This window comes from Priapulus caudatus, unplaced genomic scaffold (genome assembly GCF_000485595.1).
Source record: "Priapulus caudatus unplaced genomic scaffold, Priapulus_caudatus-5.0.1 Scaffold1698, whole genome shotgun sequence".
Classification (NCBI taxonomy): Eukaryota; Metazoa; Priapulida; class Priapulimorpha; order Priapulimorphida; family Priapulidae; genus Priapulus; species Priapulus caudatus.
This window is the reverse complement of record NW_014578759.1, coordinates 45,609-56,076: the sequence shown is the minus strand read 5'-3', so window position 1 is coordinate 56,076 and position 10,468 is coordinate 45,609. Positions and strand designations below refer to the sequence as shown.

Below are 10,468 nucleotides of genomic sequence, written 5' to 3'. Positions count from 1 at the left end.
GTAAAGTGCTGGAATGATATACCTCAATCAATAAAAGTTAACAATCTGAATTCCTTTAAATTTAATCTTAAGAAGTTTCTTATTAATAAATATACGTAGAAACTATGGTATTAAATTGAAGATATTTTATACAAGTAAGGTATGCATATAAATATCAAATTATATCTATATTATATTTATTTTGTACAGCATTGTATATAGTCTATCTGGTGTTTTATACATAAGAACATATTGTATATATACATATGTAAAGTAATGTAACGTACGTAATGTTTTTGTAATTATAACCTATCGTATGGTTTTACAATGTGTCGTAATGTCACACCACGTTATGTAATGTAAATATTATATATCATCATGTCTTGTAATGTCTTATGTAGTATATTGTCATATCATGGCATGTATTGCAACGTAATATATCGTCGACTCATGTATTGTAGATAGTATTACGTCGGGTATTGTTATGGTCTGTATGTATTGTAATAATCTGATCATGTCATGTATATATGTAAACATCATATATCATCATATCTTGTAATGTCATACGTTTTATAAAATTTGTCTAATCGTAATGTGTTGTATTGTTTTATAATGTCATGTCATGTATAGTAATATAATATAACGTCGTGTATTGTACGTAGTACAACGTTGTGTATTGTGATGGATTGTGTGTGCTGTTGTCATCAGATCAAATCATGTATTGCTAATATCATTCAACATCGTGTCTTGGAATGTAATAATTGATGTACTTTAACTAATGTGTATGGCTGACTATATGACCGCAAGGTCTTTTCGCCATACCTGTGCTTTATAATAACAAAGTTACAAACTTTTTAATTTTGCACTGTCTGATTTATCTTTTTAGCACGAATAAAAATCTTGAAATCTTGAAAAATCTTGAAATCTTGTATGTAGTAGCTAGCCTCCTAGTTTGCTGTTTCTTGAATTCTAGATATAATGCACATTATCCACATTAGTAGTAATTTGCCCTTGATTAATGTTTAGTTGCTTATTTTTTGAAGCGATTTGATTAAGTGTAAACATATTATCGGTTATATAATTATGACGGTCTATGAGCGTCTGTTGTTTCGTAATCTACGGCAGCCGACTGAAAGGGGTGATAGGATATGTTTACTAGGCACTTCTAATTTTAACATATATTTTACGATATATTAAAGAATGATGCAAAAACCCTAAAAAGTGCCCTAACCCTAACCCTAACCCTAACCCTAACCGTAACCCTAACCCTAACCCTAACCCTAACCCTGACCCTAATTAAATTTAAAATATATGTTAAAATTAGAAGTGCCTAGTAAACATAAATATTATCCTATCACCCCTTTCAGCCGGCTGCTAATCTACGTGGTTATGACGTCATTCGTGCGTCATTTGCTCGCGAAATCTCGCGCGATCGGACATTTTAAAACTGGAGTTTCATGAACTTTTGTCATCGTTTCGTTTGTATTTTCTGCAACTATCGTGCGTTATTTCCGTATATTCGTGGTGTTCTGAGAAATTTTGTTCTTAAAACCTAAAAGGTCGGGTTCGTTATCGTGATTTGAAAGTGATCAGTTTGAAAATAGCTGGTGACACTGACAAATACGTACGGCTGTTCCGGGTTTCTCGTGCAACGCAGTTATTTAGGTTAGGCGCGTTAGGCCGACGAGACTACGGTCACTACCTGACTAGTGGTAGTAAACGTCGTAGTCATCTGTACGGTCGGGCCTGCTATACATTTTCGCTTTTTGAGCTAGAGTAGACGTCATAGTAGATATTATTTATATTAGCTGTAGCGCTCGACTCATGACGACTGGTCTGTCAGTGATTTCGCTCAAGGCAGAATACTACGTTTGGGCTATAAAGTAAATTTATTTAGTAAAGTCACGTGTTTTGGGCTACCTGTCTGGCGCAATCCTAGTTTCCTAGTAAGCCTAGGTCACTTGAGGTGACGGTTGGTCAAGTTGGGACTTGGGAGGCCATTGTCAATACGCTTTGTCGGTATATGTGACTTTCTGTACATGTATTTCGATATTTGCTTGGAGCTATAACCTGTTGTGTCATCTCTTATTGGTTCTGTGAGTGCCAGTTTTTTGCAGGGAATAATTTTACGGGTATCTTAGATCCCGGCACTTACTGGGGTGAAATGTTTACGAGTTGTGTTGTTCATATGATTATATATTGTGTGATTACTCTTGCAGGATTTTGCCACAATCGTGGCATTACGTGAGAATTGTTCTAGCATGATTACTAGACTGTTTCAGACATCGTTTGATGTAGCTTGTTATCAGCATGTGATTCGGTGGTTGAACTTCTGGTTGTCAGCCAAGAACCTCAGCTGTTTGACTGACCTTCAAGTCTTGCTTCTATCCCTGCTGTTCTGTGCTTGATTATGACATGTTTCCCGTGTTTGCTTTGGTCGCCATCAGCTAGTCAGTTGGATAGTTCTGAGAGATTCTGGATTTTAGAACCTCTGTTAACAGTGATGGTCAAATGAAGAACAAGCTACATGGTTACTTTGATTATGCTTTCTGTTTTGTTCATGCTCCGATATTCCTTGGTCTATTCTGGTGATTGTGTCCTCAAATCAGTTTTATACAATCAATATTTACTTTAGCTGGTCATCAAGTATGTTTCGGAAACTATTTTTCACGTAATAGTCTAGCGTTTTCATAAACCTGCCAGTGTTAACGCAATGTTACTCACAGTAGATGTCTTAGGATATGTGGCATGAATTAAAACTACATCACAGAAGGGGTTGATTCGCTTAAAATTTCACGGCTTGTATTTCTAAACTCGGCGACATCTCTGATTTCGTTGAAACGTTGCTTCTGTTCCGTCGTGGCGTTGGTATTGCATCGGATCGAATGAAGCTGTCGCTTGTGCCTCATGCTTGAAGGGGAGGTCCTTCCCAGCAAATGTGGTTGCCAGCAGCAGGAGTCTTTTTCTTGGAAGCATTGTGTAAATTGAAAGTACATCACAGAAGAGGTTGATTTGTGTAAAATGATCGTTCGCTTATTAATCGATCCATCAAGGTCACTTGCAGGTCACTAGCGGAATGAGGTGATCACTTCGATATGTTTGGTGTTGTCTGTGTGAAGGGGTGGGCTTTGTCGGAATTGGGCGTCTGCGGCAAGTTTCAGCGTTTGGTCATTTGTTGATTGCGACCATGTTTATTACATCCTCAGGTTCGTCCAAGTCCACAACCACCACCAGTGAGGTTAGCATTTCTGTTTATAAATCTTGCCTGCTTTCATAATTATGCTTCTATAATCACTACTGCTGAGATCGTTATGTCTATAAATATTAAATATTGATTATGTTTCTGTGAGTGCATGCGCACGTGTGATCATATTTCTCACGCTTGTTCATTTCTGTTAGTTTGTTATTAGCGAGGTACTGATGATCACCATTCGATTAAACTGGATGTTTGTATATATGTAACGTTCATCTTGCTAAAGTGTTAAAAAATTATTGTGTAATGCATCATTTATATTAATTAATTTTCTGTTACCTTGTATTCAGGGAGGACCAAGATCGTAGTACCAGATGAGAATTGCCGTAACCATATAATACATATCGTGTTATATCAGATCCTTACATACAAGCTGTTGCTAGTCAGCTAGACTATTGTGTCGGAAGCTGGCAGTAAGAAACAAATAGCCGACATAATGTCGCAAATGGGAGCTGATTGCTATTTCTACTACTATTCAACTTGTGATAAGGTGTGTAGATTTTGTTTGCATGTGTGCGACTTGTTAAATAGGCTGATCTTGGCCATTCTGTTAGAAATCTAAGGTTGAAGATATTTTCTAAACACATCGATACTGTATGTTTCTGTGTGTATGTGTGTGTGTGTGTGTGTATGTGTGTGTGAACAGTGTAGCATGTTTTGCGTCTGATCAGTGACAAGGCTACATCTGTTTGCAGGGGAGTACCTGTCCGTTTCGCCACTGCGAGGCAGCACTTGGTAATGAAGTCGTGTGTAAATTGTGGCAGAACGGCAAATGCTTTCGTAAAGTTTGCATGTACCGACACATGGAAATAAAGGTAGGTGGCGCTGTGCCAACTTTCGCTTCTGCATTATAGAGAAATGATAAATTTATAATCTCGGTTCAGAGTCATACCCAGAGATTAATATGATCTCTAATAATCAGCTGTAATCTGATCTTGTGACGTATGCAAAATTATATTTTAGTTGTCTGAGAAACTAATCGGTTCTGCTATACGGTATATCATAGAATGGTATGGAAATTACGGAACCTCAAACAGGATGAAATGGAGGCAGCTCTGATTTAATTGCATGCAGGAATAAACATTACAGCGTGTATGTGCAGGCTAGCAGTCTCACTAAGTAATAACATTACAGCGTGTATGTGCAGGCTAGCAGTCTCACTAAGTAATAATGAAACTTGTAACATAGTCTCTATGTCTGCTCAGTATGGTGAAGTGCTAACACACTGAATGTTCCGATGTTTTACAGAAGCAGCGCAATGTAATAAACTGCTACTTTGAGACTCAGCCCGGTGGATGTCAGAAGCCTCATTGCGTCTTCAAGCACACACTCCCTCGTGCGGACGGCTTTCTTGCTGCTGATGTCAACCTTGGTTAGTCTACGTCTAGTCTTTGTCTCTGTCTACGTCTAGTCTTCATCTCCGTTTCGTCCCTGTGTGGGTCTAGTTGTCGTCTGCTTTAGTTGGCGTGTATGTCTAGTCTTTATCTTCCTCTTGTCTTTGTCGACATCTAGTCTAGTCTTCCACCATGTCTAGTCTCCGTCCATGTCTAGTCTCCGTCCATGTCTAGTCTCCGTCCATGTCTAGTCTTTGTCAATGTCTAGTCTCCGTCCATGTCTAGTCTCCGTCCATGTCTAGTCTCCGTCCATGTCTAGTCTTTTATCTGTGTCTAGTCGTTGTCTCTATCTTATTTGAGTTTGTCTCTAAGTGTTTTTCTGTGTCTTGTCTTTGTCTTCAACCAGTCTTCGTCACTGTTTAGTAGTCATCAATGATTAGGCTTTGTTTACATCCATGTCATTACCACTACAAGTGTATGTTCGTGTTACCTACTTGTTATTTCCCTACGTCTATGAACCTACTTTACTTTATTTTATTGCGAGGTTATGAGAGACCGATTGAGCTTTGTAAGATGTTGCTGTCAGCGTCGGGTGACCACAATGATGTTGCTGCTGCGAGTGTTGTGCTGCTTAGGTTATTGCTGCTACCCAGCCTCGCACGTCTACACTACGTTGTCGTCCATTTAATTTATGCTTCGTCCTCAGACTCGGATGATGACGCTTCCACGACTCCGCACGGGCTCACACCGAGCGCGCCAGCGATGGCGTGGGATGAGACGCCACGGTGGCAGGCGCGCGCGGCGGAGCATCCAACGATCACTGACGAGGCAGCGGTGGTGCCCCCGTACAGTGACTTCCCCACGCCATTAGTGCAGCCCGTGGTCTTCACTCCGATGGAAGGTACGTGTGCGAGCGAATGCGTGCACCGTTGAGGCTTGCGTACAAGAATATAGTTGTGCACTTGTTAGTGCGCCCTTTTGAGGGTGTGAATTAGTGTGTCAATGGGATGGTATGCGTTAGGGTGACGATAAGCACCGGTGCATTATTACACGCCCTGAATGCGGTATCATGCCACAGGAATGGCTGTGAATTCTCTCGTGCCGCACAAAGTGATATTTCGCATGACAATGGAGCCGATTTTGCTTGGTCGCCAAAATTTTGGGCGACTGATGAGCGAGGCGAGGATGGTGACCTGCATCCCGATACAGAGATCAGGATTCGTAGCGGGTCTTCTAAAGTCTTATAAGTACTTATTTTGCCAAAAATAAAATAAGGGCCCTTATTAGTACTTATTTTTGGTGAAATCTTAGAAAAGTACTTAATAGTCCTTATTTTTTGCCAAAGGACCCTAGCTTTTATAAACTGTTCTTGACTTAGAGTAAGAATTGTTGTATATATAATACGGAATAATTAAATCTGCTGTGCAATTGTGTATATAAATATTAGTGTACTTTAATAGTCGGTGATCTATCAGAAATCGCTTAAAAAAGTCTTATTTTGGCCTCCAGAAAGGGTCTTATAAGTCCTTATTTCAACATGTGTCTTACTACTATGAACCCTGAGAGATGCTTGAGTGTGGTTGTGTTGCCGTGGTTACAGAGTCGTCGAGTGACAGCCTCAGCAGCAGTCCTCGCTGCCAGTCTTCGCAGGTGCCGAGGCGACCTCAGATCTCGTTCAGCAGTCCTCGCAAGCTGCCCTCCCCGAGCGGCGCCGCGATGCAGGGTAGGCGTGTTGCCATGGTTACGTCATCATGCTCGTGCGAATCTGCTGCACAGTTTGTCATACTTGTTTTGTATGTTAGTTTTTAGAGTTTGGTTGATTATCTCGTAAACCGATGTATTTCATGTGTAAAGCCTTCATATTATTCACGATCTTGTTATCTTCTTTATTTTATAGTCCTCATTATTTTTGTGTTTTATATTAAGACGAGATCTTTTTTGCTATTGGTTGTTGTGATTGGTGTTATGGTTCTATTTTATTCAGAGTCCTTACAGCTTTGTTGAACGTTCGCTCTTTTCAGAAAAAAAGAATGACAACTTCGAGGTGAAGTCGTTAAATCAGATCAGAAGAGAGAGGTCGGAAGTTCTTACGCCAGATGGATCGATCAGGATCACTGCGAAAATGTCGCCACAAATCCAAGTGAATGACCAAGAAGTCGAACCAGTAGAGGGCGCTGGGCACTCCCACGTTGCTCGTTACCCTGGTGAGCATTCAGGCATGAGTATAAGCCATATCGGAAAGTCCCTGCCGCCATATTGAGATCAGATAAGACGGGTGATAAGTTGCCTTTATATAACATAGTTACGATGACCAGTACTAGTCTAGGTTTTTGATCTATAATTCTCTTCACTAACATTGTACTTCAATTCATAGGTGCGTTTCTGTTTACAGAAACATTTACAAATATGATTGTGGTCATTTGGGATATTTTGCAATGTTTGTGTTAATGCAAAAACTAAAAACGCACGAGTGTTTACAAGCGTGCCTCGGCCATTTTACCCCCTTTTTCTATGACCTAAATGTCCGCAGCTGGACTTTCCGATATCACTAATTGCCGGAGCGATTTATCTCGCTTACACGAGTTGTGCATTAGAGGGACTCCCTCTTAGCTATTCTACGTATGAAACCAGTTGATGGTCACGTACCGTTCGTCTGTCATATAGTGTCGTACAGTGTCAGTACATCATACTGTACCACAATACACAACATTTAACAGACAAGATACATTTTGGAGGCTTGCCTGCTAAACGAATCATCAGTGAAACAAGGTCAAAGGTTAATTATAATAATTAAAATTAGTAAAATGTTTAAAGAGATGCTGGTGCAATGGCAAGGTATTGCACATGATCATTGTTTAACCTGAGATAGAGAATGATAAACTACAAAGATGGCTGCATAAATTGTCATTAGTTCTTTATAAATAATATTTGATTGATCTTTTCTCATCTCTTAACAAAAATGGTTAAATATTTTAGTTTGCTAAGCAAAGTGGGGAAATGTGGGTACTAGCAGTACAGTTGTCACCTAGGTTTCTGGCATTGAAGCCCAGAATATCCTGTTTCTTGACTGCTTGTCATTACTGACCTTGACCAGTTGATCTGTTACTCGTTGTTAGGGTATAACCAGGTCAGGTAAGCCGGCAGGGTTTGAAAGATGTATGAATATCATGCTGTAGAAGTAACAACCTCTCAAACACCTGAGAAGCAAACATCGTAACAACACTGTGATAGCAGTGTTGGGAAATATGTGTTGGTGTGCGTTGGTATGCCAGCAAGTACGATGTGGTAAAATTTGCGATGGTGTTAAGTGAAGTGTGACAATGTGATAAAATATGTAACACTGGTAATTCATGTACATGAACAATAAATAGTGCATGTACTTGCAGATACTGTAACCAGAACTATTATCAGTAAAAAAAACGAGCGAGCGATCGCCCTAAAGCAGTCGCCACGGCAGTCCAGGATCTCCCGTCTGAATGAGCAAGTAAAGGCATTGGTGTCGGAGACGTGTGAGGACGACACATGGGAAGACAAGCCACAGGGTAATTCTTACGTGAATATTTCTCTAGAGTTTTCTGTCATCTGCTTGCCATTTTCTGAGCGTTACTTTGAGCATTGTGATGTTTATTGGTGAAATGTGGCTCAGAAGCATTTGACAATAGTGGAAATAGGACTAAATGAGTGTCGTGAAGTATTTCCCAGCGGAAAGTACCATCTTGAATACCTTTCCGTCATCATTAATTGCACATTTAAATACTGTCAATTCGTTGATATACGATGTTTTTATAATTTTAGGTGCTTCCTTGGAAGGTCAGATGAGGGAAGCTCTCATTACAAGGATGCAGAATAAACATAAGCACGAGAGACTGGTGACCGTACACATGGAGCAGGAGAATAGTGAGTGCAGCTGGCTCCAAAAATCAAACAGATTCATTGGCAAAAGTGGTTGTGACCACAGGAAATGGTCTCAGGGGCACTACATCAGTCGGAGAAGGGGTGGCTCTTATTAATTCATGATGATTAGCAAGGACACGCGCTCTCTCTCTCTCTCTCTCTCTCTCTCTCTCTCTCTCTCTCTCTCTCTCTCTCTCTCTCTCTCTCGCGCTTCGATCTCTCAGCTCTCTCCTCTCTCTCTCTCATCTCCTCTCTCTCTCTCTCTCTCTCTCTCTCTCTTCTTCTCTTCTCTCTCTCTCTCTCTCTCTCTCTCGCTCGCTCGCATCAGTCGGAGAAGGAGTGGCTCTTAAATCAAAAAAACAAAAACAAAATTTTTTTAATTAAAATTTATCTATAGGCTACACAGGGAATTTCATTGAACCTGCATATGATTTACCGGCAGGGTGCGAGCGTCCGACGGTATTGGCGAACATTGCTTTACGGCAATACGCATCCTTTAAAACTATAGTGTGCTTCATAAAGAAGGTGGTTCATAAAGAATAATGTCATACAAGCTGAATTACAATAGGTTGGAAATTGGTTTTTCAAAGCTGTTTTAAAGCTGAATCATGATCTGCTATGATTCTCACTAATGATGTTAATTGCATATAATTCCAGATAGCAATTGCCCAAAGGTTGTAATCTCTCACAAAGGGGGTTAACGTGGTTTAATACCTTTAATTGGTACCGAGGAGCGTAATGTTTATATTGACTGCATGGTATCCACCCGCAGATAACGATCTTGACACGAAGCAAGAGAAGCAGGACGAAGGAATTAAACCGGCTGTGAAGAGGCAGAGGATCCTATTGGGAAGGCAAGTGAGTGAAGTAGGAAGCGAAGAGGAGAAACAACCGGTAAAGAGGAAGCTGAGGAACCCATGGGGGAATCAGGCACGAGAAGAGCCAAGCCTGGATGATAGGAAAACCTTCAGGCAGGAAAAAGGACTTTACCAGCCAGCAGTCGCTAAACATCGAGGTAAGGATGCAGTTATACGATGGGAGAGCTCATATTCCTGCAGTCCACGTAGTTGGGTTTCCCGTTCCAGTTCTTCGTTGGTTCCTGAGAGGGAGGAAGATCCATAATTGTATTTTTACATGGCTGAGTCTTATCTTATGCTTACACACGGCATCTCATTTCTCTTGTGACAGAAGCCAAGACGGAGACCTTGAGCCTGCAGGTTAGGCTGGGGTTGAAGCGAAGAAATTTAGGACTTGATAGTAAGGAGAGTACGAGAGAAGAGACAGGTGAGGGGAAGCCAAGCTTGCAGGGAAGACTTGGCACGAAGAGTCCTACAGAGGAGGTCCAAGGCAGCAGTGAGCCGTCCCCCGCTCGCACGGGCGCGAAGAGAAAAGCTGGACAACTGAGCATAGCACTAGAGAGAGCAGCCACGGGCAATGTGGTAAGTGTCTTATTCTGTCTAGGCCTCAGGAAGAGTGTTTTATTGGTGTCCAGAACTAAGAAGGTGATTACATTAATGATTCAAATTTTACAAGCAGTTTGTTTCGAGGTTACATTTTGTACATCTGGTTTGGATACGTATACGTGCACGCATGCATGCACACGTTACTTTATCGGATCTTAACCGTGCGCTGTTACCTGGCCTCCTCCATTCGTAGGGGCTCGATGGGAACGAACCCTCGCTGACTGTCAAGTCACTGGAGGAGATTCGTCACGAAAGGGCGCAGCGCTGGCAGATGACAATGACGGGATATCAGCCTGCTGCGACACATGACGATGAGGAAGACTCGGCGGAGGACAGCGGGAAGGCGGTGAGAGTGCCGGTAAGAACAGTGAGCGTTGGCAGCGCACTGCGCCTGGCTAGCGTCGGACGCCGAGCGGGGGATAGGGTCGGGATTGAACTACTGTCGTGAAGTCGATGACAGGTAGCTCTAGCCAATCAGAGTTGTGACGAAGACAGGTGGGGTTATTTGTCATCTTGCTTGAGACAGGTGGGGTTATTTGTCATCT

General features: G+C 41.5%; 1 protein-coding gene across 1 annotated transcript in view; it reads left to right on the top strand.

Annotated features, from left to right (window-relative positions):
• Positions 1-1,418: 1,418 nt before the first annotated feature.
• The window catches only part of LOC106817362 (zinc finger CCCH domain-containing protein 11A-like), a gene marked incomplete in the record, with an annotated part of 28,982 nt that continues 19,932 nt past the window's right edge, over positions 1,419-10,468 (top strand). Inside the window, 12 exon segments of the mRNA XM_014822021.1 lie at positions 1,419-3,217; positions 3,523-3,722; positions 3,928-4,047; positions 4,481-4,604; positions 5,273-5,467; positions 6,167-6,289; positions 6,588-6,770; positions 7,953-8,108; positions 8,362-8,463; positions 9,233-9,475; positions 9,649-9,899; positions 10,117-10,281. Coding sequence (XP_014677507.1) covers positions 3,669-3,722; positions 3,928-4,047; positions 4,481-4,604; positions 5,273-5,467; positions 6,167-6,289; positions 6,588-6,770; positions 7,953-8,108; positions 8,362-8,463; positions 9,233-9,475; positions 9,649-9,899; positions 10,117-10,281 — 1,716 coding nt within the window.